This window comes from Tursiops truncatus, chromosome X, assembly GCF_011762595.2.
Source record: "Tursiops truncatus isolate mTurTru1 chromosome X, mTurTru1.mat.Y, whole genome shotgun sequence".
Classification (NCBI taxonomy): domain Eukaryota; kingdom Metazoa; phylum Chordata; class Mammalia; order Artiodactyla; family Delphinidae; genus Tursiops; species Tursiops truncatus.
In genome coordinates this window covers 86,081,683-86,108,453 of record NC_047055.1, presented here as the reverse complement: position 1 = coordinate 86,108,453, position 26,771 = coordinate 86,081,683, and the positions used below count along the sequence as shown (strand labels likewise).

At 42.1% G+C, this 26,771-nt stretch overlaps 1 protein-coding gene across 5 annotated transcripts in view; it reads left to right on the top strand.

Annotated features, from left to right (window-relative positions):
• Nucleotides 1-12,626, top strand: part of CLCN5 (chloride voltage-gated channel 5) — a 159,735-nt gene extending 147,109 nt beyond the window's left edge. For 4 of the 5 annotated variants that reach the window (XM_073799514.1, XM_033849403.2, XM_033849402.2 and 1 more), the window contains 4 exons: nucleotides 2,072-2,258; nucleotides 3,473-3,871; nucleotides 4,321-4,537; nucleotides 5,882-12,626. In XM_073799514.1, the coding sequence (XP_073655615.1) occupies nucleotides 2,072-2,258; nucleotides 3,473-3,871; nucleotides 4,321-4,537; nucleotides 5,882-5,972 (894 nt within the window). In that variant the 3' untranslated portion in view covers nucleotides 5,973-12,626. The remainder of the gene's footprint in view (nucleotides 1-2,071; nucleotides 2,259-3,472; nucleotides 3,872-4,320; nucleotides 4,538-5,881) is intronic. The other variant, XR_004524438.2, reaches the window with a different exon arrangement.
• The last annotated feature ends 14,145 nt before the right edge of the window (nucleotides 12,627-26,771 follow it).

Here is a 26,771-nt window from a genome sequence, read left to right as displayed (position 1 = left end):
GGATGCTGAGGTATTTATTCCAGTGCATTTTATATCAAAACAATATCTGACCAACACATTTTTGGTCCTTATAAAGTGGCTTTAGAGTTACGAATAAAGCAAGATAGTAGGTTGAACCAAAAGAAGTTGCCGACCATTTTGACCACTAAAATAGCAATTTCATATGGCTCAACCCAATAGGTAGCTAAATGTATTTTTTACAGTTATCAGTGTCCAATTAGCAAGAACTTCACAGGTGATCCTAAATTAGTATTTAGATTATCAACAGCTGGTATTAGGCCAGCATCTTTTATTTTCAGTACCCATTATCATTTCCGTGTGTCAGAAGAAACCAGGAAGGAAAATTTGTAAAGTATTTTCCTTCTCTTCCTTGGTTTTCATTTGTTTGTTTCTTTTTTTAGCACTCAGCTACCAAGGTATTTCCTCTTCTCTAGGGAAATGGAGATTCAAACCAGAAAATAAGAGCCAGCAAGTCGGTTTAGGCAGTACTGTAATCTCTGAATTGATATGCATCCTCCTCAACACCCTGGACAGATTTTCAATGCTTCTTGAGTTACTTTTTACCTCGTGGCTTCATTCTTTCATCTAAAGTGAATTTGCAGACCATCAGACCCACCCTGATTCAAATATATTCCAGAATTGAATACAAGCTATTTTAAAATAATCTGCTGTTTGGATTATCTCTGTCATCATTTTCCCTCTCTTAGCACAGAAAATTGAGAATGCACTATTGTATCCTAGGAGTCAAAAAAAGAGTGGGGACAGCTTACCCTTCCCCCTCCCCATATCCTCAAGTCCATTCTCTAGTAGGTCTGTGTCTTTATTCCCATCTTACCCCTAGGTTCTTCATGACCTTTTTTTTTTTCTTAGATTCCATATATATGTGTTAGCATATGGTATTTGTTTTTCTCTTTCTGACTTACTTCACTCTGTATGACAGACTCTAGGTCCATCCACCTCACTACAAATAACTCAATTTCATTTCTTTTTATGGCTGAGTAATATTCCATTGTATATATGTGCCACATCTTCTTTATCCATTCATCCGATGATGGACACTTAGGTTGCTTCCAGTGGCATGGACATATATACACTACCAAACGTAAAATAGATAGCTAGTGGGAAGCAGCCGCATAGCACTGAGAGATCAGCTCAGTGCTTTGTGACCACCTAGAGGGGTGGGATAGGGAGGGTGGGAGGGAGGGAGACGCAAGAGGGAAGAGATATGGGAACATATGTATATGTATAACTGATTCACTTTGTTATAAAGCAGAAACTAACACACCATTGTAAAGCAATTATACTCCAATAAAGGTGTTAAAAAAAAAAGAATGGGGAGACAGATGGGGGTTCCTTTTTGGGACAGTCATGCAACCATAGTCACTATCTCATTAAGAAAACTTAATCATTTATTCTTTCTTTATACTGTTAAAATAAACTGAAACCTCATGTGCCATCCTTTTTGTGTGAGTAATGGGTCAAGATTCAATACATGAGAGTGGTTACAAGCATTGCATTTAAACCGCAGTACCAGCGTTTACTAAATCTTGGCCTTGGGTGAGTTCCTTAACCTCTCTGCACCTTAGGTCCTTTGCGAGTTGGGAATTATAACACCTGCCTCCTGGGGTGGTTGTAAAGAACCCATGAAATCTGGTCCATAGAGCATCCAGCATTGAACATTGTAGATAGTCAATAAAGGGTAATTGTTGTTGATTAGAATTCAAAATTGGGGAAAATGTCTGCATATATGAGAAACTCCATCTATTTTCCTTTTTCTTTGGGAAAGGCTTAATTTCTGCCTCCAGTTCTGTGTTGGTCTGGAGAGTTCAGGCTCTTGCCTGATGGACCCCGAATCAGGGTAAGCGTCTTTGCAGTCGTCCTTGCCTGCACGTTCCAGAGAACCTCTAGTCCCTGTAGTGTTACACAAATCTTTGCGGCCACTTGCTAGCGTAGTGCATAGTTAAATTGTCATTGGCCTGTTCGCTTCGCAGAGGGTCAGTCCTCTAGCCCTTACCATGTGCCGGACGATCACATCACTTCTCACTGACCATCTTTTGCTTTCTCTTTGCAGATCCCTTCTGGCCTCTTTATCCCTAGCATGGCTGTTGGTGCTATAGCGGGTCGGCTTTTGGGAGTAGGGATGGAACAGCTGGCTTATTACCACCATGACTGGGCCATCTTCAATAGCTGGTGCAGTCAAGGAGCGGATTGTATCACCCCTGGCCTTTATGCGATGGTTGGGGCTGCAGCCTGCTTGGGTGAGTACTGTTTGCATTGATTCCAAAGAGATTGCTACCCAGGTGGCATTATAAAGACGAGTGATATTAAACACAATTGACTGTAGATTTTTTTTTTTTTTGCGGTACGTGGGCCTCTCACTGTTGTGGCCTCTCCCGTTGCGGAGCACAGGCTCCGGACGTGCAGGCTCAGCGGCCATGCCTCACGGGTACTAGCCGCTCCGCGGCACGTGGGATCTTCCCGGACCGGGGCACGAACCCGTGTCCCCTGCATCGGCAGGCGGACTCTCAACCACTGCGCCACCAGGGAAGCCCGACTGTAGATTTTTTTAAAGATGACTCTCCATTTCTTGTTGGGCTTGCCATTTTCAAGTGCTTTAAGAAAGCATTCTTTACCATATATCTCCATTCCTCCCCTTTGAGAGTAATTCTTCTCTCAAATTCCGTCATATTGAGGAAATAATCAGAAATTTGGGCAAAGATGATCTGCACAAGAATGTGCATCATGGTATTATGTGTAATAGCAAATAACTGGAATCAACCTAAAAGCACAATAAGGGACTGGTTAAATAAATTATGGTATAGTACATCCATATAATGCCATACCATACAGCCACTGAATGTGATGCTAATAGGTTTAATATCTTTAAATACAATGTTAAATACATTTGTACTAATATACAAAGTATTCCTAATATAAAGTTAGGAGAAAAAGCATGGTGGGGAATTTAAACGTATAATATGAGTTCATCTGTATAAAAACATACGTTTTTGAAAAAAGTCATTTGAAATTTTTACTCAGCATATTTCTAGACAGTGAGCTTATGGATAATGGCTTTCTTTTATATACTTTAAAAATATATGTATTTTGTTATCTTTCCACCGTGGGCCTGCACATCCCAGAGAACCTCTCGTATCTGTAGTGTTACACAAATCATAGAGATCTTATGCAATTACTTATATAATTGGGGGGTGGGGAGCAACAGACAAATGAAAAAAAGACGAAGAATGAAGGAGGTATCTTGTACTTTTGTAGAGATTATTTTTAGAAGTCTGACTCATGTTCACTGTAAACTTGCTTGAATGCAGTTGCAGGGGTCTATAGGTGAGGCCTCCTTTTAGTGATGTTTCTGGTAAGTAGCTTTTTCTGGATGGGGCCTGTGACAGGCCCATAACTGTAATGAATCCTATACTTTTGCTCCCTTCAGTAAGTAGCCTGTGTCTGTTTTTTGCAGGCGGGGTGACTCGGATGACTGTTTCTCTTGTTGTCATAATGTTTGAACTAACTGGTGGCTTGGAATACATTGTGCCTCTGATGGCCGCAGCCATGACAAGCAAGTGGGTGGCAGATGCTCTTGGGCGGGAGGGCATCTATGATGCCCACATCCGTCTCAATGGATACCCCTTTCTTGAAGCCAAAGAAGAGTTTGCTCACAAGACCCTGGCAATGGATGTGATGAAACCCCGGAGAAATGATCCTTTGTTGACTGTCCTTACTCAGGACAGTATGACCGTGGAAGACGTAGAGACCATAATCAGTGAAACCACTTACAGTGGCTTCCCAGTTGTGGTGTCCCGGGAGTCCCAAAGACTTGTGGGTTTTGTCCTCCGAAGAGACCTCATTATTTCAATTGGTAAGGATTTCAGAAATGGGATAAGGGAATCCACTATGGAAATAAATAAATATGCATGAGGGGAAGGGAGGGATAAATTAGGAGTTTGGGGTTAACAGGTACAGACTACTATATATAAAATAGATAAGCAACAAGGCTACTGTATGGCACAGGGAAGTATATTCAGTATCTTGTAATAACCTGTAATGGGAAAGAATCTGAAAAAGAATGTTTATATATATCAATATATATATATATAATTATATGTATATATACATATATAAAACTGAATCACTTTGCTGTATACCTGAAACTAACACAACATTGTAAATCAACTATACAATCAATCACTAAGCATGCATGCATGCGTGAAAAGGGGAAGGACAGAGTGGAGAGGGGACTGGTTAGGGGCCAGAAGTTTAGAAGTAGTCATTCCTTTTTCAACCTTTTGTTTTCTACTTTTCAAATAGAAAATGCTCGAAAAAAACAGGATGGAGTTGTGAGCACTTCTGTCATTTATTTCACCGAGCATTCTCCTCCAGTGCCACCATACACCCCACCTACCCTCAAGCTTCGGAACATCCTGGATCTCAGCCCCTTCACTGTGACTGACCTTACACCCATGGAGATCGTGGTAGATATCTTCCGCAAGCTGGGACTGCGGCAGTGCCTGGTTACACACAATGGGTGAGAGCTCTTTGGTGAAGGCAAATTGGATTTGGGAGGAAAAGAGAGTGTAGAGAGATAAAGAAAGAAGAACCCAACTCACATGAATATTTGTAGCATTTATAGACCTTTTTGAAGCTCTGAGATGAAGATGAATGTGTTTCTTTTTTTGTCATAATTAATAGAAAAGGAGTTTGGGGAAGATAGTGGGTTTGAGAGATGCGAACTGCTGGTTGTACTTATAAATAACTCAGTTCCTCCCCCACAAAGGAAACAACTATGTTCTCATGAACAGGCAGCACTGAAATTATAATGGTATTAGGTAGTATATGTATAGTATTTGGTGCTTACGATACCTTTGTTGTTATTATTTGAGGGTGAGAAAACCAAGTTCCAGTGAGGTTTAAAGATTTGCACAAGGACCCTCAGTTACTGTCTAGTAGTGGTAGCCTTTATTTATTTATTTATTTTGGTCTCGCCACACAGTTTGCGGGATCTCAGTTCCCAGACCAGGGATTGAACCCAGGACATGCAATGGAAGCCCGGAATCCTAACCATTAGGCCACCAGGGAACTCCCTAAACACAAGTCTTCTGACTTCCAAGGCTAAGGCTCTTTCTTTCTGGGATATTTCTTATCCAGTAAAGGAAGCCATGCTATTTTTATTGGAAAAGAAATGAGGTTGAGGAGAAGGGTGCGTGTTTTTGTTTTTGTTGTTGTTGTTTTTGACCCTGGTATGTTAATCTAATGATTATATAAGAATTTCGCCCTCTACAGTTTCTGAATAGCGTAGCAGATGTCTTGCAGGATTGAGATCAGTTAGGGGACTTTTCCTAACTGATCCATTCAACCTTTACTGAATCTGTACTTCATGTAAGAAGGCATTCCACTAGATTCTGGGGAGAGGCAAAAAGCAATGAGACCCTTCTCTGCCCTCAAGGAGCATACAGTGTTTATAGGGAAGCTGAGAACACAGCAAATTGGACAAATGCTACGGAAGAGGTGTGCACAGAACACGCTGTTCCCAGGAGGAGGGCACAGTTATTACTGGCTCGTAGGATCAGGGAAGGTGTTCTGGAAGAGGGACATTTGAACTGGGTTGCAAAAGGTAAGATTTGTATATAGAGAGAAGAATATTTAAACCACAGCAAATAGCAGGATTTAAGACCTAGAGGAAGAAGTGCTTAGAGCATGCTTCGGGACCCATGCATTGTCCCATTTACCTGGTACATGTAATCTAGTCCTGTCATCGTTCTGTAAGTACAGATAGTATTCAAAGACAAAGATGAAAAGGACCACAAAAAGTGTCACCTTTGAGAATGTTATTTTAACTACAGATTAATTTTTGTCTTGTTTTATCTTTTAGGCGATTGCTTGGAATCATTACCAAAAAGGATGTGCTAAAGCATATAGCACAGATGGCGAACCAAGATCCTGATTCCATTCTCTTCAACTAGAATCACAGGGTTGTACTGGATATAAAACAGGAAGGACATTGCAGACCATGGATATATTTTATTAACTGGGTACCCAAAAAACATTTCCCACATTTGGATGGTGAAGTTATATTTGTGTGTTGTCTCTTTCCTACAAGTTAACCAGTTGCACTACATAATCTCTGGAAATTAATCTTCTCTTTAGGAGAAAATTCAGTTAGGCTTCTGTGATATTGCATTAGGAAGATTTCATGAAAGAGTAAACAAGATTGCTATGGTTTAATTCTTTTTCTAAAGATTTTTTTAATTTAAAACATAAGTATTAGCCAATATGCAATCACTGAAAACTATGCAAGAAAAATTCCAACCGTCCTGACCTATAGCCTGCAGGAAGCTCATGAAAAAGTCACTTTTTTGGACTCTGTCATTGGTGGAAGATGAAGTGTAAACCAGGGACTTTGCTTTTCCAACCACAGAAAGGAAAACCAGAAGGAAAATAGGAATGGTATTTTCCAGACTGTGAATTCAGTTCAAATGTTATCTTGTTCTTGTTACAATATTTAGCATTATTAGTTTATGTGTGTGTATGTGTATGTTAATTTTAATACCTGATTATAAGACAATGCTGCTTTGGTTAATCTCCTCTAAATGAATGTAGAGAGGTTGACTTTTATAGCTTGCTTGTTCCTGGTACTCTTTTGAAGTGCACAAAAGATAAGTTATAGAATTTTCTCCTTGTCTGCAAAAAGGGTAATTTTCCAGATGGCCTTTGTTAGCTAGTAGACAAGGACTTTGCCACGAATTTGTTAGTAGCAAGGAATGATTTCTCCATCTTCCTTGAAACGAATGATTAGTAAAGTTCTAAGCAAAGTCAATAACCAGGACTTTCACATTTTTGTGAGGTCCCAACTCTTACCCAGATGCCACCTCCATGAGTGATGGTGCTTTTAGCTTCTGGAATATGTAAGAATAGTAAAGGGAACCAAGTCTAGACTGCATACTGGTAAACCAGGGAAGATCCCGAACTGTATCTGCGTTCTCATGCATTCCTTCATAACAACCACCAGTACTAAAATGACTGGGCACTCATGCCTCCTCCCAGTGTTAAGTACATATATATAACAGGCCAGTGTTGTCCCCGTGATCGTGAATTTAGACTTGGGGTACTTTCAGGTATATTCAAGGCATTGGAACAGGATAGGCAGCTGTGACTCTCTTGAGGCTCCTTAGAATTCTAAATAAAATGCAGAACCTTCCTGAGACCCAGGGGTGTGGACAAGGCCTGGTGACACCAAAGGTGCTTGTATACAATTGAAAAGGTGCCTGTCTCAATTTCCTACCACCTTTACTGCAGTAGAAAATATCACACTCTAGGGACACCTGGTGGAGTTACAGAGCCACCATCATCATTCCGACTACTGTTTCGTTTTCTACAGTTTTACCCACGTGCTGTTGTTCCCCCTCCATTCTCCCTTTCCCACGCCTCAGTCCTGAGTCCTGTCTTTGGGATTGAGTAGTGTGCCCGGTTAATCATTCCTGTTACAAAAAAGTAACTCCCAGGGCTAGTTAAATTGTAAACCCAGCCTCTACAATCTTACAGCCCATGGACGAGAGGTGACGCACAACCATTTGCTTTGCTTTATAGCCCAGTAGCTCCATTTCCATGCTGACGCCCACAGCAGTGAGACTCAAATGCTAGGGGTGGGAGTTGAGCCTTTCCCATTTTACAAGTCTGTTCCCAGCGCTTCCCACCATGCTTCTAGCCTAGAATCAGCAGTCACTCGGCACAGCCTCTCCTCCCACTCCAAGCACCTCAGCATACCTCATTTTAAAAGTTGTCTATCTCTGATTCTAGGATTTTTTACCCCTAGTTTCTTATCTTTCCAAAATCTGAAATTCTTTTATTGCCTAGAACTGGGGAGCCAAGGCTTATTTTGATTTTTATCTTTAAAATATCAAGGCAGTCACCAGAGTTTCTCCTCTTAAGTATATCACTCTAGCATTTTAATGAAAAAGACAAAAACCTCCCTAGGTTATATTATATTATAGTCACGACTCAGTAACTTCACGTCTTTTGTCCCTTCTGTACCACTGATTCCCTCACACGAGATGAGGCTATTTGCCTGACCACCGCGTCTGTTGTGCGCAAATCAAAGTTCTTATGTGTGTACTTCTGGTTCACTACCTGTCTTTTCTTATCAGCCGTCCAACTAAAGTTTGCAAAACAGGAAATGTTAGTATCTCTGGTATTTGGTGATGGTGAAAGGTTTGGTCGCATTTCATAGTACAGCAGTGATATGGAGAGTGTCTAAGTTTGCCTTTGTGTTTCTTCTAGGCTCTGTTTTTGATTTGAGACAGATGAGCCAGTGTTCAGGTGCTACTTCAGAGAATAAATTCAAGAAATCAGATAACACTGTGCCAAGGTATACTTTCTAGATACTAAGCACCGATTGGCCCTCCAGAGAATAATATCCCTTTGATACCTCACTCCTGATAAATCTCATTCATTAACCTCAGCTTCTCAGGAATCCTTGTAACTCATATGCTAGAAGTAGCTGTAGTGTATGGTATCCATTATATGTCCAGTCCGATGGTTTGGCTCCAAGTTTGGCTAATTGTGGTAGAGCTCTCTGCTAGACTGCTAGCTCAGCACCTTAACACTCAGAGTTTCTTGTCTTGAGGCAAAGGAAAATGTTCTTTCTGCCATTGCCAATTCAGCAGTTGGACATACTTAAACCAACAAAGCTGATATAGGGGGGTCTGTCAGTAGTCTCAAATGGCCACATACCTCAGTGGCAAAAGACTGGATAATCTGTGATGTAAAAATTAGTATGAGCCGAGACCAGTCGATTCTGGTAATAAGAAAGAAGGTTTCCCGACACACGGAAAGGATTTACAAAAGAATGCCAATAAGTGCTTCGAGAGAGTTAGGGCTTTCCAAGCCAAAATATCTGGTAGGCATCCAGGCCACGAAAGGAATGAGAGTCTATGGATTTGTAAAAGTCTAACTGCTATATTTTGTATCTTCAGATCTGTGATGTAAAGAATTAAAGAAGCCGAAATAGTTAAGGCATGATTAGTTACGCCACTGCCAGAAGCAGGGGACTGAACAAGCAAAATAATGGCCACTTTTAAGATCACTTCTATTTGGATGTACGTTCAGACACTCCCCCTCTTTTCTGGCTCTGGTGTCCTTCAGGCTCAGCCCAGCTGTGGAGTAGAGGTGGTATAATCCACAGAGCAGATATCCTCTGGTGGATAATCTGACATTGATGGTACTTTGGATTTGCCAGCTGGCAGAGCAGTCGATTAATTTGCTGATGGAACTGCAAAGCAGTTCCGTTGTTTTGGCACCAGAGGCTGAATCTGAACCCTTTACAGGAAGAGCAGAGAAGAAGCATAAATGTCTCTAGCAAGTCTTCAGTTGTGCTTGAACACAAGAATGATAAAGTAATGGGGACTTTGGGTGGTCTAAGGCTGTGAAGTAATTCTTAACTATGAATTTATGAACCCATTCAGGTGTCGGGGGAGCAAATGTGTTTTTTAAAACAGCGTGCAAGAGAGTCGATCAGGGAATGTAATCACTGCTGTATGTTTTAAGTATTTGGATCACCTGTCCCGGTTGGATCCTGACCTTGATTTGTTTAGTTAGGTGATGAGTAGGAAGGTGTACTTGTTACCCCACAGTATCTTTTGGTTTTATTTTTTAATAAATCACAAGGAGTGCAGTTTTTGAAGTTGAGTTTTTAATAAATGATAGTGAAGACAGTTGAAAATTTGACATGACCAGTGTGTTTTATATTGCCAGAGTACTTACTGATGACTGACCACATTGTATTGTGAGGAATCGGTTTACTTTCACTGGATCAGAGCCAAACGCAGGCCACTCATCTGTTCAGAGAAAGCAGGAGAGCATCTTTCATGGTGGTGCATAGAGTATTGAGCTCTTAAAAACTCTGAGAAAAAATGAGGAGTTCAGAAAGTAAAGGGGAGGTGAAATATTGAGTCCTTAAAAAAAAGGTGTCTAAATATGTGGTCTGAACTTCAGTGTCCGACGACCTTGATTTTTTTTTTTAACCACCTCTGGGATAACCTGGATTCCCTTTGGAGAGAGAATGGAAAGTTATGGCAGTGGAAAAAGCCTAGTAAGCAAGTATACGAGTTCTTGTAAGATGGTGGGAGGAAGGCCATTCCATGCCCCAAGCCAAACACCCCGACATTTATAAACTGCTTGATCATGTGCCTCAAGGAGAGAAAAAATTAGTAGTCTACCAAAGACCAGGCTTTCCAAGCAACCAAGAGGCTCAAAGCAGCATTTGGTGGAGGCAGTCTACTTTTGTGGAGAGGGCTGACCCAAGACCAGACCCTCTTGCGGAGGAGGGCAGCGTCTACTGCCATTGCCTAAGTGATAAGCTTTAGGTAGCTTATCTTGAATTTTGATAGCAAAATATTTAAAAAATCTATATTGTTAGCCTCCCTGGTATGTACTTATTGTAGATTAAAAAGAAAAAGGTGAGGCTTTCTCAGAGCTCAGGGAGCTGTGTAAATTTGACCTGTGGTAACCACTGAGCTGTGCTCAGCCTCAATTTTGGTTGCTTGCCCCAAGGGGAAGAGTTCCTGGACTAGTAGGTGTTAGCAACTTCAAGTTACTCCCTAAATGTTTGCTGGTCACAGTCTCATTTCTAAACATCTGCATCTCGGCAAAGTTTTGAAGTGACGTAGGGAGCAAAATCGGTTTTTCCACCTTGTAGTCTGATTTTGCCAAATCACCCAAGAAAGAAAGAAGGTCTATGATGTGCGGAGTTTGCGTTTCTTGGATGGGACCTATCAGGTCATCCAGCCCAATCCCGCAGTCTTAAATTCCTACCTCTAAGTTCCTGCCAAAGGGTCTTCAGCCTCTGGGTGCACACTCGTTGAATGAATGCCTTGCTTAAAGTTTGGCCTTTTAAGGGGAAGAAAGTGTGTGATGGTATAAAAATATGAGGGTTTAAATAAATGATCTCTGGCTCTCCTCCTCTTTCCTCCCCACCCCTGTCTCTCTGTCTCTCCTCACCCCAATACCCTGAATTCAAAAAATTTTCTCAGTTACTCTAAGTGTATTATTTTGAATGTGGACCTTGGGGAGGGAGAGGATCATTCTGAGAGTAGAGAATGGAAGATACTTCTGAGTTGATGGAACCAGTGGGGCTTTGCTCCACTGTAGGGGCTAAAGCCAATGGTATCTGTTGGCAGTGTCCAGGGCTTTAGCATCTTAATGCAGACATGTGAAGTATTCATTGCTAAACCTTGTTATCATCTACTAGTCCAAATCTGTTGAAAGTCAGAGGCGGTCTAGGGTTTGATGAGTGAAATGCCACCTGGCAGAATGGAGATAAGGGAATGGCCCGAGATGGTTTTGTCAGGGTAGGAATGTTTAGCCTCATTATCTTATTGAGTGTACCTCAAATATATGGTCCTTCAAGAGTGTTCCTTTTCCCTCCTCCATTTCACTTTATCCCTTCTCTCTCTTTCCCATTGTCCCACCTTTTTAGCACTCAGATTTTAATAAATATTTACTTTTTATTATATATTTGGTCCCTTGGGACTATGTAATGATTAAGAATTAATTTCATTCTAGGTAAAAAAAAATGATGTGTTTAATATTTTGTTCTTTTAAACTGTCTTTTGAAGCTATGCTGCTAACCAGGTACAGGCCAGAAAGGAGTTGGGCTTGACGGACAGCACCCTGGTCATGTCACCTAAGGATGCCATTGATGTAATGATGGTGACTCTTCTTCATTTGACCAAGGCCAGCCTCCTGCTCTTACCTCTGTCCATTCATTTCTGGCTGTGGGAAAAATACCACCTGTCAGGTGAGCCAGTGAGGCCAGGAGGATCAGAGGGGCCGGTTCCAGCCCATGGACCACTATATGAATGTCTCTGTAATAAGCTCATTTGTAGGGCCGGCTCCAACTGCAGTAGCCAAAGAAAACCTGTCTGACTCGACATTTTAGTTCCTGAGAGTTGGTAAAAGTTCAACCGAAGCTAAGGTATAGACATTAGCAGTAGCTAGGCGTCCAGAAACTAGAGTCAACTGAAGCTAATAGAGTTTCCACAGGAAACTTGGTGCTGAGCTGTTCAGAGCAATTATTTATCTGAGTGTTGCCAACCCTTTAGTCACGCTTTCTTAGCTTTATTCTAACTTTTAGAGACATTGGTCCCTGTTCATAGGCACAGCCTGTACCAAAGCTGTGGCTCACTGCACAGTTCATTCTGCTCCCTGGTCAAGCATAGGAACATAGTCCAAAAAGGAAGATGTGGGCTGGGGAGTTAGGAGACCTGGTTTCTATTCCCTATGCTTCTACTAACTAGCCTCGAGATCTTAACCGCTCTGTGCCTCAGTGTTCCCATCTGCAAAATGGGGATAGTGTTAATTGCCCTACCTACCTCACAGGGTTGTTGTGAGGATAAACTGAGACAATGAAAGGAAAGTACTTTGACAAGTAAGTGCTATGCAAATTGTAAGAAAAGGAAACAATCACGTTAAAGGCAATGGAATGGACTTTGGCAGAAAGGTTAATGGGATTGTCCAGCCCTTTCTCTGTGTGGCTTAAACCCAGGTCGCCATTGCTTTATACATTTTTCACTTAGCACAGATTTGTAATTATGCATGTAATAAAGCACAGCCTTATCCAACTTGGTGTCTGGTGTGTTTCTGAAGACTCTCAATTTTGTAGCTATTGATTTCTGATCATAAAAGCTCGGTGTGGAGGTTGGGGGAGGGTAGTGTAAAAGGTACCTGCAAATTCCTGCTAGTAGGCTCACTTCTTAAAATGATTTATTAAAGACTTAATTAGTTTTACAGATCGAGTAATACTTTTTACCATAAGGAGACAAATGAGGAGCACCTTGTATTTTCTGAGAGATTCCAGATACCTCATTCATTATGGCTACTTAAATGTTCCTGTCTCATACATTGGTGATCCTTTCCTGATGAAATGAGGATTAGCTGGAGCTGTGTTTTTTCCCTCTCTTTTTAAGCTTTTAATGATGTAAGATTATGGGCTTTGACAGGCCTCTTGCCTATAGTCAGTTCTTACAAGGAGTAGGATGGGTGATGGAAATGTTCCTCCAATGAATAGTAGGGCTAGTAGTATCCTCGCTATGGTGGGTTGGGATTAAAATGTTTTCTGTGGGAAACCCTTTGAAGTAACTGAGGAGTGGGGCTTTTCGGGGAAGTGGTTGAATATGCAAACATTTCCATTTCACACCTCTCTGGAACCCAGAAAACAAAGGAAAGCTATACTTTGAAGTATGGTTTTCCTACTTTCTCACTCTATTTTTCCTGTATCTGATTCCTCCTCCCCTCTCCCTCCCTCTCTCTGTTAGCCAGACCACCAGGAAGGCAGTTTACTGTGTGTCCAAGTTTTCATTTAAGAGTTTCTCCCGTTGACATTTGATTACATCTGCACTGGTGTTGACTTGATACCTTGTTGCTACCAAGAACTTTAATGACTTTGGCCTACTTGGTATCATTTCAAGAAGGACACCTCTATGTATAAATAACTCCCTCATAAGCCTGAAATTCCACAAGGAAACTTCAGTTTTTGATGTTATTTATCATTTTACTGGACCCCTTCCACACTTATCATCATCCCTGCCTCTAATCTAAATACCTTCTAAGAAAAAAAACACTGCATCTAGCTGTTACCAGCTCTCAACAACTTGCGAAGAATTAGAGTATCATGTCTAGTTGCTGTAGGGCTCAGATAAAAATGGCTTTGATGGAGTATGGGGTACAGATTAATCCATCATCTAGTACAGGAGCTGCCCAGAGAAGAACCTGGAAATGACCACCAGATGTCAGTGCAATCATTAAAATACTGGTATAGCTCTGGTTTGGTCAGAAAAAAACTGTCTGAGGGTAGTAGGCAGGGCAAAAAGCGTTAATTCATACGTACAGCTAGATGCTGGGAATACAAAGTTCAATCACAAGGTATCTCTTAGTTGATCAGATATTCTCTTTTTAACGTATATAATAAACTGTGTTTTTCTTATTGTTAAAACAAGTCAATCACATGGCAGTCCCTGCCTTTAAGGAGCCTATCGTCCTGGTGTCTGAAAGTTGTAGTTTCTTTTTAGAAGCAGTGCCTCAGATAAAAACAATGAGGAAAGGACTCCAGTTCTTCCTTCATTAGGATCGCCATATAATTTATTGTGTGACTAAGACACTTCTGACAGTGGGATGGTGGTGTTAATAATTACCCAGGGACAACAGGCACAAACTGGGACTATCCCAGGTGTGTTAGTCAGCTCAGGCTGCTATAACAAATGACCGTAGACAGAGTGGCTTATAAACAAAAGAAATTGATTTCTCACAGTTCTGGAGGCTGCAAGTCTGAGATCAGGGTGCCAGCATGGTGGGGTTCTGGTGAGAGCCCCTCTCCCAGGTTGCAGACTACAGAATTGTTGTATCCTCACATGGCAGAAAGAGAGCTAGAGCGCTCTCTGGGGTCCTTTTTATCAGGGCACTAATCCTGTTCATGTTCAGGCTCCACCTTCCTGACTTCATCACCTCCCAAAGGCCCTACCTCCAAATACATTGAGAGTTAGGATTTCAATGTATGAATTTGGGAGTGACACAAACATCCAGTCGATAACACTGGCAAACCAAGAAGTGTGGTCAACAGCTCTTCCTGAGGGATCTCCAGCTCCTGTCCTTTGGACTCTAGCTCCAGGGCTCCTAAGTTCCTTCCCTAGGATCAAAGGTTCTGCCCTTCCCTTGAGCTCCCAAAGCCCCTCTCCTGGCCTCTCTTCCCTCCTTCATAATAAGCAATCTCATCTTAACTGCTACTGGGACATGGGGTAGAGAGGTGTTCAGACAACCACAAAAAAATTTTATTCTCAAAAATAATAATAGGACTCTGAGCAGAGAGCAACATTCAGGGTAAGAGAAAGACACTTATGGCTTTTGGGTTCCCTTAGGCCTCCTCAAGCTGTTGGGTTGAGGAAGTTCTGTGTCTATACATTGCCCACTGCTAGTGTCTCTAAGTAGACATTTTAGGATCTTGATTCAGGAGGCTGCAGATAGAATACAAGACGGAGAGAATGGAAAAAGCATAGAATTTGGAGCCAGGGGGCCTGGACTTGAGGCTTCCTATAAAGGAATTGCTACCTTTCTCCATCAAACAAAACTCAGGATCTCTGAGATTGGCCTTGGAGGAAGAGTCTTCTCTTGAAAAGGGGCTCCTGGACCACACAGTGCAGCTGTGTGTTCCATAAGATTCTCCTTCCTGCTGAGACAATCTTTCTGGTTACCTCACTGGCCTTGGGGTGTAGTGGAGATCACTCCTTTTTAATATTCTAGTCTGAAAGTGCCTCTATAGCACAGCTGAGATGGAGGTAGAAATTTTAATTTAAAAGTTTGGGGAAAATGAAGCCATCGTGATGTGCAATGAGCTCATCGGGCTGACCCTGACTGTGCAGCAGAATCATCTGAAATGGGTATTAAAATATAGATTCTTGGTGGTTTGGTGCCAGGTCTTGGACTAGTATTTGAAAAACCATATGGGGGATATTACAGGCTTCACCCTGCCCTGAAGCTTTATCAGACTTCTACGTGGTGGGCATCAACTTAGTACCACCTGGGAGAATTCATTGTCCCTCCTCTTGTTCACTCTTGTATCCCAAGTGCCAGATAGAGCGCCCAGCACAGAGCAAGACCTCTGAAAATGCAGTACTGGTAGAATAGCAGCCTGTGTAAAACTTGCCTTCTTAGTTCCTGTTGCCTGCCTGAAGATGTGTCTCTTCCCTAGATGTATACCACCTTCCAGGGACACCAGGCTTACCCACCCCCAAGCAATTCTTATAATTTATACTACAAGTCACAACCTGATAAGCACCATCTCATACAACCTTTGTAAGTGAGGAAGAGCATGTTTATTTCAGGCTCTGCTACTTATTCACCATGTGATTCAACCTCTGTGACCTCAGTAACCTCATCTGTAAAGTAGTAATGATGATAAAACCTGCTAATTGGACTGTTGAAATGAATGAAACTAGGTAAGAAAACAGGGTTTTACAAGTTGGCTATGCAAACATCATTGTTATTCATTTGGTCCTGAGGGCTAAAGGAGGTAATGTATGAGAATAGTCAGTTCGCTCAACCAGTATTTATTGAGCACCACTAGGCAATGGAGATTCAATGAAAGGAAAAAATAGACCCATTCCCGAGATGACAATCCAAAACACAGTCAATTAAGAGTGGCATCAACCAGCAGTCTGTTCTAATGACAAAGAGATTTTTTTCCAAGTCCGATATCTGTGGGCTTAGCAGCCTCTGCTGAGTATTAGCAGAATCTTGGCACCTCCTCTCCCACCAAAATGTTTTCCAATTATTTCTGCCTCTGAGACTCTGGAATCAGGGCATCCCAGCTACACTCAAACCAATCTGTCAGCTATGGTTGTCAAGAGGGATGCACCTATATTTTTTCCCTCTAGCTCCAGCCCCCACTTGACCACAGCTGAAGCCTGCAAAGCCACTCAGAGAACCCTTCCCTACCCCAGGTATCACCCAGCCTGAGAAAATCGATTGTACCCTTTCCTTTCTTGCCTGTCCTCCAGCATAGCTTCTCTTTCTAGTTCTAGTTACTCCCTCGTATGTGGGTGAATACCAACAGATGCGGCTGTGTGAATATGGGGAGTGGAGAGGAGGGTTGTCTACGCTAGCAGCAATATACTTAGAAATATTTTGTTGCACAAATACCCTTGAACTTCACATCAACCCCGTGAGATAGGCAAAATATGAGGATACTAAGACTAAGACTTGTTTGTGATTTGCTCAGTATCTCAGAGGCAGGAAGTGTTGTAACAGAAGCTGGAACTCAGTGTTTTTGACCCCAGATCCAGACTAATCTTATGGCTATGTGCTCCTGTTGATCTTGACTGTTTCTAGGCCAGTTCATGGGAAGAGAGTAACAGGAGCCTGCCTGGTTGGGCAGTTGGCCTAGTGTTAAAAATTTACTGTGGGTAAGAATCTGTATAGAGGCATGTAGAGGTGATCAGAAGCAATCCTAGGAAGGGGATCGCCAAGGAGATTTTTTTTAAAATGTGCTTGTGTAGAAAAGTGAGAAGTGGGGATGGATTGGGGTTGGGGAGCAGTGTCTGGGGGGCCTGTATTTACTAATTGACTTCCCTTCGTATTATTTGAAGTTTTTACCGGGAGCATATGTCACTTTTATATTTTTTTAAAAGTAAACATCCAGGAAAGAAAACAATATTTTTATATGTGGCTATAAATATGTGTTTATCTCATCAGTTGGAAGCTAAATTTGTTTTTCTTGCAAACTAATGATAAATAAAGAAAATTAAAGCCTCAGGTCCAGTAGATGGTTGTTATGATGAGAATTCCCATCCCCAGTAGGGGAGCCATATGACTCATGCAGGCACAGGGGCTGTTTTCTTTCATATTCTAACACAGCAGACAGAATGATCCTTTTCAAAGATAGATCATGTCAGTTGCCTGATTTGAAACCCTTTGGTAGCTTCCCATTACATCCAGAGCAAACCCAAACCCCCTACCCTGGCCTCTGAGGCCTTCCATGACCTTCATCTGGCCTATCTTGCTAACCTCATGTTATGCGTTGAATTGTGTCCACCTAAAATTCATGTGTTAAAGTCCTAACCCCCAGAATGTGACCTTATTTGGAAATAGGGCCCTTGCAGATGTGATTAAATTAGGATGAGGTCATACTGGAGTAGGTCGGGCCTTAATCCAATATGACTGATGTCCTTATAAGAAGGAGAAATTTAGAAGCAAGTGCGCGCACACGCGCGCACACACACACACACAGAATGCCAGGTAAAGATGAAGGTGGAGATTGAGGTGATGTGTCTACAAGCCAAGGAAGACCAAAGTTTGCCAGCAAACCACCAGAATCTAGGAGAGAGGCACAAACAGATTCTCCCTCACACCCATAGAAGGAACCAACCCTGCCAACACCTTAATCTTGGACTTCTAGCCTCCAGAACTGAGGCAATAAACATTTCTCTTGTTTAAACCACCTGGTTTGTGGCACTTTGTTATGGCAGCCCCAACAACCTAATACACCTCATCTCTTAGTGTTCAGCCTCTCTCTCACTTGCTACCAGCACACTCCCTTTTTTTTTCTTCAGTTCCTCACACACCCAGTTTATTCCTGCCTCAGGATCTTTGCACTAGCTGTTTAATTTTCCTCAGATGTACCTCCCTCAGACTTTTGCATGATTAGTACCTTCTTATTATCAGTTTAAATGACCTCTCTTATAGAAGCCTTCCCTCACCTCCCAGTCATTCTTAATTACTTCATGCTCTTTTTTCTTCAGAGTAGTCATCGTCATCTGAGGTTTTCTCAGTTATGTGTTTATAGTATATTTTCCCCAATTAGAATGTAAGTTCCATAGGGATTTTTGTCCACCACTATATGCCCAGCTTCTACCTAGACGTACCTGGCACACTATAGGCACTCAATAAATATTTATTGAATGAATGATCGAATGAATGAGAAGAGTTCTTCACTGATAGATTTGTTTATTAAGCATTTATTGAATCTCTACTACTTGACAGCCACTCTGACAGAACTCGAGGCACAAAGGCAAATAAGATAGGGTCCCTGCCCGCTGTCTTTCTAAAAGTCTGTGGCTACTGCCAGATCCCAATACTGCTGTAGTAGAAAGAGCATAGGCTTTGGAGTCTGACAGGCCTAAGTTCATGTCCTAACTCTCAGTTACTAGCTGTGTGATCCTGGGCAAGGCACCTAACCTCTCTGTACCTCGGTAATCTTTTCTGCCAAAGGGGGATAATGTTAATACCTAACCTAGAGACTTGTGGTAAGAAATAAATGAGACAGATAATGTGTGTAAAAACCTCAGCAGTGCCTGGTAAATGCTTTAAAAAATGGCATTCTAGGGGCTTCCCTGGTGGCGCAGTGGTTGAGAGTCCGCCTGCCGATGCAGGGGACACGGGTTTGTGTCCTGGTCCGGGAAGATCCCACATGCTGCGGAGCGGCTGGGCCCGTGAGCCATGGCCGCTGAGCCTGCGCGTCCGGAGCCTGTGCTCTGCAACAGGAGAGGCCACAACAGTGAGAGGCCCGCGTACCGCAAAAAAAAAAAAAAAAAGGCATTCTACTTCTATTTCGCTCTAATTAAATAACCAGGGCCCTTCTGCTCACAGTTATTTGCCTCCCTTTGGGGGAAATTAACTATTCCCCAAGACAGTAGTAGAAATAATTTGGTCTAAAGGGAGTCCCTGGATGGCCCCAGTACTTGTATCAGGGATCTCCGGGGAGCCATTCAAGTGGAGAAGACACATGTTGGAAATAAACACCCAACCTACTTCCCTTCATGCCCCATTATGAGGTAGTCATTCATTCATTCATTCGTTCGTTCATTCATTCAACAACTATTTATTGAACATCAATTCTGTCCCAAGCACTGTGTTGAGTGCTGGATGTACAGCGGCCAACAACACAGACATGGTCCTTGTCTTCACAGGGCTTACAGGCTAGTAGAGGCTTTTTGTTTCTTTTCCTTGTACTCTTTCAGCAAATATTTATTGGGCCTGGTACTTCCAGGCTTTTGCTATCTAGAGAGAATGGTGACATCATGCCACTACCAGTTGTTACCCGAGATGACCAAGTAGCCCTGGATCTGGGGCAGCCATAGGCAATGGTGTTCATCCTTGGGGTTTTGCAGGCTTAGGAACCCTCCACAAATTAGCATTTACAAAATTTCCACGTATTGAGTGCTTGCTTTGTTTGAAGTGGTAGATTCCATGCTTTACATCTATTATTTTGTTTAATCCCCACAACAACCTTGAGAAACAGATACTGTTATTATACCCTATGTCAGCTGAGGAAAGGGATGCTCATGCTGGTGGGAGGGTGAAGTGACTTGTCCTAGGTTATACAGTTAGGAAGTGGTGGAGGTGGAATTCAAGTCCAGGTCTGTATGACTCCCGAGCCTCTTTCTATAATACCACGACGCTTCAATATTTCCATAGGCTATTGGCTATTTTTGCTAAGGAAGCATTACACAGGACTGACTTACTGAAAGCTAGGAGAGCTCTTTTTTTTTTTTTTCTGTACATGCGCCTCTCACCGTTGTGGCCTCTCCCGTTGCGGAGCACAGGCTCCGGACACTCAGGCTCAGCGGCCATGGCTCACGGGCCCAGCTGCTCCGCGGCATGTGGGATCTTCCCAGACCGGGGCACGAACCCGCGTCCCCTGCATCGGCAGGCAGACTCTCAACTACTGCGCCACCAGGGAAGCCCCTAGGAGAACTCTTGAAAGAAAAAATAGGACATTAAATAGAAAGGAATCTCCAAGTTTCCATACCTTCTTTTATTAGTTGTCTATTGCTGTGTAACACTATTACCACAGACTTAGTGGCTTCAAACAATACACATTTATTATCTCACAGTTTCTGTGGATCAGGAGTCTTGGCAAAGCTTAGCTGGGTTGTTTGCAAGGCTGAAATCAAGGTATTGGCCAGGGCTGTGCTCTCATCTGAGGCTCACCTGGGGAAGAATCCACATCCAAGCTCACATGATTATTGGTAACATTCAATTCCTTGTGGGCTGCCCCACTGAAGGCATCAGTTCCTAGCTTAGTGTCAGCCAGAGGTCACTCTTGCTTCTTTGCTGTATTAGTTAGGGTTTGCCACAGAAACAAAACCAATTGTGTGTGTGTGTGTGTGTACAGATATGGAGAGTGAGAGGGAGGCGGGGGAGAGAGAGAGAGGAGGTTATGAGGAATTTGCTCATGTGATAAGGGAGGTGGCAAATTCAAAGTCCACAGGGTGGGCCAGCAGGCTGAAGACCCAGGGAAGAGCCAATGTTGTAGTTTAAGTCCAGGAATTCCCTATTGCTCTGGGGAGGTCAGTCGTTTGTTCTACTCAGGCCTTCAGCTGATTGGATGGAGCCCACCCACAGTATGGAGGGCAATCTGCCTTGCTCAAAGGCATCAATTTAAATATTAATCTCATACAAAACCACCAGAAACATCCAGAATAATGTTTGACCAAATATCTGGGCACCATGGTCCAGCCAAGTTGACACTTAAAACTAACCATTACACATGCCTCCCCAACATGACCACTTGCTTCATCAAAGCCAGTAAGGAAGAGAGTGTCCTAGCAGGAAGGTCCTTACAAGATTATGCAACATAACCACAGAAGTGCTAACCTGCTACTAGTGCCATATTCTGTTAGAAGAAAGTCACAGGTCCTGCCCGCATTCAAAGGGATGGTGATGATGGGGGTTCTGGGGGCCATGTTAGAGCCTTTCTGCCACAGTCCACCTCTTGACTTCCAATGATTCACATCCCTCACACATTCAAAATACATTCACTCCCTCCCAAAATTCCCCGAGGTCTCGTCCCATTATAGTATCTACTTAAAGTCCAGAGTATCATCACTTAAATCAGGTCCAGATGTGGATGTGGTCCTTTAAGTATAATTCCTCTCAATATGATGATCTATAAAACTAAAGAGACAAATAATCTACCCCTATACAACCAACAGAAAATGGTGGGGAGGCATAGAATACCCACTATAGACATTTCCATTTGAAAAGGGTGCAGGGGGTCTTGGGAGGCATCGAAGAGTCCATGGCAATTTTGAAATCCAGCTAGGCAAATGTTAAATATTCCCTGATTAGTTCTGAATCACTTGGTTCTGCCCTCTGACTTATCCTTCCTTTTTCATGAAAGGTGGCACAAGTTTGCAGCTGAGTAGTTTTATCAGCCTGCTTCCTGCCAATAGAATTTTGGGGGGTCCAAAATTTCTTTAATTTTTTACTCTCTGTCTCAGTCCAAGCTAACAGTGTCTCTGCTGAAATAACTTTCTCAAAAACTTTAGGAGTCTTCAGTGGATTTAATTGAGGTTCACTCCATTAGAAAAAATACATACACACAGATCTGTTCAAGATAAGCTCTTCTCTACCTTGGACTCCTGAGATGGCTAGGTACATAGCTCTTAAGCTTCCTAGAGGCCCTATTGTTTGAAAGGTTCCGGGAGGCATACCCTTAATCTCTTGAAAGGGCCCATTGTATGAGTGAATACCACTCTGATCCTTTGATCTTTCTGAGGTTTTAACAGAAGGTTGTACAGCCACTCTCTCAGCCTTTTCTCAATGCCATGCTTTCTTAAGAGTGCTTGGAAGCCATTTCCTTCTTTCTTTCTTTCTTTCTTTTTTTTCGCCACACCGCGTGGCTTGTGGATCTTCCCCGACCAGGGACTGAACCTGGGGCCACAGCAGTGAAAGTGCTGAGTCCTAACCACTGGACCACTAGGGAAGTCTGCCATTTCTTAATTTTTGCATCTTCTGCCATCTGGAGCGGCTGAGAATCAATCATGTACTGGTTTCTTCTAGTTTTAACAGTTTTTTTCCTTAATTTATTTCTCCCCTCACATTTTATTATGGGTAGCAAGAAAATACCAGGCCACACCTTCAACACTTTGCTTGGAAGTCTTGTTGAGTAAATATGCAAATTTATCACTTTCGTGTTCTACTTTCCACATTAACTTCAGGCAACAATTTCAATAAGCTTTTTTTCCACTACTTAACAGGGATTCCCCCATAACCCTGTGCCTGTCACACGGTAAATGCTTAATAAATTTTACTGTTGTTATTGTTACATATACAAGAGGAAAAACAACACTTGTCTTCCAAGATTGTTGTGAGAATTTCGTAAGATTATTTGTTAAACTGCCTGGTCTTTAGTAGTTATGTAGACCCCTTCCCTTTACTTCTGTTATGGACTGACTATTTGTGTCCCTCTAAAATTCATATGCTGAAGCCCTAGACCCCCCAGTATGGCTGTAATTGGAATAAGGACGTAATGAGTTAAATAAGGTTGCAAGGGTGGGGCCCGGACCCAACCCAATAGGATTAGTGTCCCTTTAAGAAGAGACACCAGAGAGCTCACCCTCTCTTGCTCCCTCTGTGTGTACTTACTGAGGAAAGGCCATCCATGTGAGGACACAATGAGAAGGTGGTTGTCTACAAACCAGGAAGGGAGCTTTCATCAGAAACTGACCATGTTGGCACCCTGATCGCATACTTCAGCCTCTAGAACAATGAGAAAATAAATTTCTCTTGTTTAGGCCACCCATTCTATGGTATTTTTTGTTATGGCTGCCTGAGCTGACTAATACACCTTCCTTGGGTAAAGTTCTTAGAATCTAGCGATCAGAACCCACCTCCCTCAGTTCCCAACTGCTCAACAGATGACACTGGGACATGTGAAAAGCAACAGTCTGCTTTTTAAAACTATAATGTTCCATTTTCTCTGATTATAAAATGTAGGATCATTGTCAAAAAATACAGAAAATCATAGTGAAGAAAGTAAAATTACCTATAATTCCTTCTCTCTGAGATACCACTGTTAAGGTTTTAGTGAATTTATTTTTAGTATTTGTTCTATATATTACAGTTTGTACATACACACACAGAATTAGAGTGATGCTGATTCATAGTGCCTTATATTTCTTTCTCCCATTTAATATTTATTAGAGCAGATTGCTTTTCACAGATGTCTTTTCCTCCAGAATGATCTCTCTCCTGGGCTTTTGACTTCCTGTTCTCCAGCCTATTCTGAGCCAGCTTCAGCCTGTTTCAGGCTCTGGCTCCAAGCCCAAAGGAAGTTTGCCCCCTGTGGACTTGCCTCAGGTCATATGACTGTTCAATAACTATGTTTTCACCTGCAACCTCACTGGGGAAAATGAGAAATGGCAGCTCTGGGAACAGGTAGAAGGAGTGAACCAGAATCTGTGACTCCCTTAAGTCACAGATTCAAGCCCTTTTTTACTAAAGCACAGCAATAGCACGAGAGCCATAGGCTATGATTTGTGGCATGGGAGCAAGAGAATGCAAATGGGCACTGGGTGATAAGTAAGACCCAAGGTTAATAATGAGCCAATGATCAATACCAAAAGTGAAGAACGGAGCTTTCAGTAAAGTCTGCTACATACACAGATGTCTTTTGTGAGTGATTTTGGAGGAAATTAAGGAAAAGGGACTGAGTCTCATGGAGTGGTTGCTTCAGAGAAAGAAGAGATCAGCCACAGGAGGTAAGATACAAGTGAGATGCAGAGTACTTCAGTAACAGTGGGTTCTTCGAGCCAAAAGTGATCAAGTGACATTGAGAATATAGACATCTTGGAGAGACAGTCGAACTCCCAGGTCTGGGATAGGGGAAAATTTGTCAACTGACATATGGAATTTAAGCCTGTGGCCTCTGGAGTCAGACATACTGGTTTGAAAATGTGGCTCCAATACTAATTAGCTATGTGAACTCGGGCAAGTCAATTAAATACCCTGTACTTCAGTTTCCTCATCTGTTAAATGGGGATGATAACAGTACCTGTCTCATAGGTTTGTTGTGAGGCATAAAATTATTTTGAAGGTTAAATGAGAAGCTATCTGGAAATTACTTAGAATAGTACCTAAAACAAGGTAAGTGCTCAATGAAAGTTAATGTTAACTGCTAATATCATCATCTAGCTGGGTTACAGAAGTAATAATATATTTATTGAATATATAACTACCACATTTCCTCAATTCTATGAATTGGTATCTTTTTCAAATTTCTGAAATTGGGACTCATCACACCATTGTTTTACATTTGCATTCAAAGTCATTTTCTCCCCATCCTGCCCCAAAAGAATCCAAAACCTGTCAGACTCCCAAAACCATGCTCTAGGTCAGTGTTTCTCAGACTTTCATGTGGGGACCTTGTTAAAATGCAGATTCTGATTCAGCAGGTCTGGGGTGGAGCCTGAGATTCTACAGTTCTAATGAGCTCCCAGGTAATACCATTGCTGCTGGTCCTTGGATCACACTTGAAATAGCAAGGGTCTAGATCTCTGGACCATAACCAGTCTGAGGCCAGAGAAACCATAGGTTGGAATGGGCACCATTTTGGAGTCAGGCCTCAAAGCAGCCTTCTTGATGTAGCAAACCCCTGGTCCACCAGGCCTGGGACTGAGGTTTTGGAATAGTGCTGAAATCTGCAGGTGAAAAACAATGTCTGAGGAGGATAGTGAGTGTTTCTAAATTAGCAACCTTGGTTACATGTAATAGTCGTGTCAGCCATTCTGAATTGGAACTGTTTAGAGGCCAGAAATTTCGGAAAGGAGATCTGAAGACCTTGGCCTTGTTGATTTTACCTCTAGGTAAACCTTACTAATTGGAGTCTTCTGCAGTCACTGCACACATACCCAATATGAAGGAAACAGACTGCTGGCCTCAGTTCTCCACCTAGAGTAAAACCAGCCCTCTAGCCATTCAGCAAACAAGTATAGTTTTCTCTTCTCCCTTCTTTCCTAATACCTTAAATAGTTAGGCATCAGGGTCTGGGGATTCTTTCTTTTCTTAAATTTTATTTTTAAAAACTTATTGTGATAGCATGTAACATGATAGCTACTCATAAATTTTCAAGTGTATGATATTGTTGTAATGTATGTATGTATTGTTGACTATAGGTACAATGTTGTACAGCAGATCTCTACAGCCTATTCATCTTACTTAACTGAAATTTTATGCCTGATTAATAGCTCCCCATTTCCTCATCCCCCCAGCGCCTGACAACCACCATTCCGCTCTTTATCAATTTGACTATTTTAGATACCTCATATAAGTGGAATCATGCACTTATTTTTGTCTTTCTGTGAGTGGCTAATTTCATTTAGCATAATGTCCTCAAGTTTCATCCATGTTGTTGCAAGTGACAGGATTCCCTTCTTTTTTAAGGCTGAATAGTATTCTGTTGTATGTATATACCACATTTTCTTTGTCCATTCATCTTAATTCACAACATTTCTGCCATCTGGTTCCTCCTGTGTTAGTATACCCCTGACCTGTCTCCTGTACTGCCACAGCCTCCTACTGCACCCCCGCTCCACTGACTTCCCCATCCCAAACTGTTCTGCCCACTTCTCACAGTGATTTTTGCCTAAAATGTCTCCATTTTCCCCACTGCTTTAATACTTTTCCTCCCCAATCATTCCTTTCCTGCACAAATATTCCACTTCTGATCAGGTCTCATCATTGTCCTAAGAACATTATCCGCATTACTGAATCCAAGCTTTGATTCATTCCGTGCTTCCTATCCACAATACCTTCCCCCTTCCAGGAAAGGTTTTAGGAATAGCTAAGTGTCGCTACAATTTATTGAGTACTTACTCTATGCCTAACTCTGTGCTAGGCACTTTACATAGATTATTATTTACTATAATAGCCCTATGAGCTAGATATTTTCTAATTATTCCCATCAGATGTGAGGAAATTAAGGGTCAAATAATTTACCCCAGTCTGTCTCTATACATGTAGACTATGCCTTTGTCTTTTCTTACTAATTCCCCCCCTCTCTCCCTCTCTGTTTAAATAACCATCTCACTACTTTCAAAGCATATAGGAAATAAATTAACTAAGCTTTGGTTCCTTGAAGTGCTTCTGGATTCTGCTTTCATGAACACATTATTTATGGTTTGCTGTAGGGAAATGGTGCCTCTAAAGCTTTTGAAGGACTTTTAAGCCATTTTGTTCACATACATTGTTTAGCCATTCTCTGCAGTCTTTATTAGTATTGAAGTGCTCAGCACCCCCCCTTCTTTCTGGATATTATAAAGCTGAACCTCAGCCATGCCCCGGCACAAGCATTCCAGTCCCAAATGAGAGGACTCAGAATGAGTGCTGGTGCATTGGCATCTAGCAGAGTGAAACTCATGGGCACACAGCAGTGTCTCTGCAGCTCTGAGGACAGAGTGGGACTGATGGGGTTGGGGAGGAGAAAAGGGATTTTC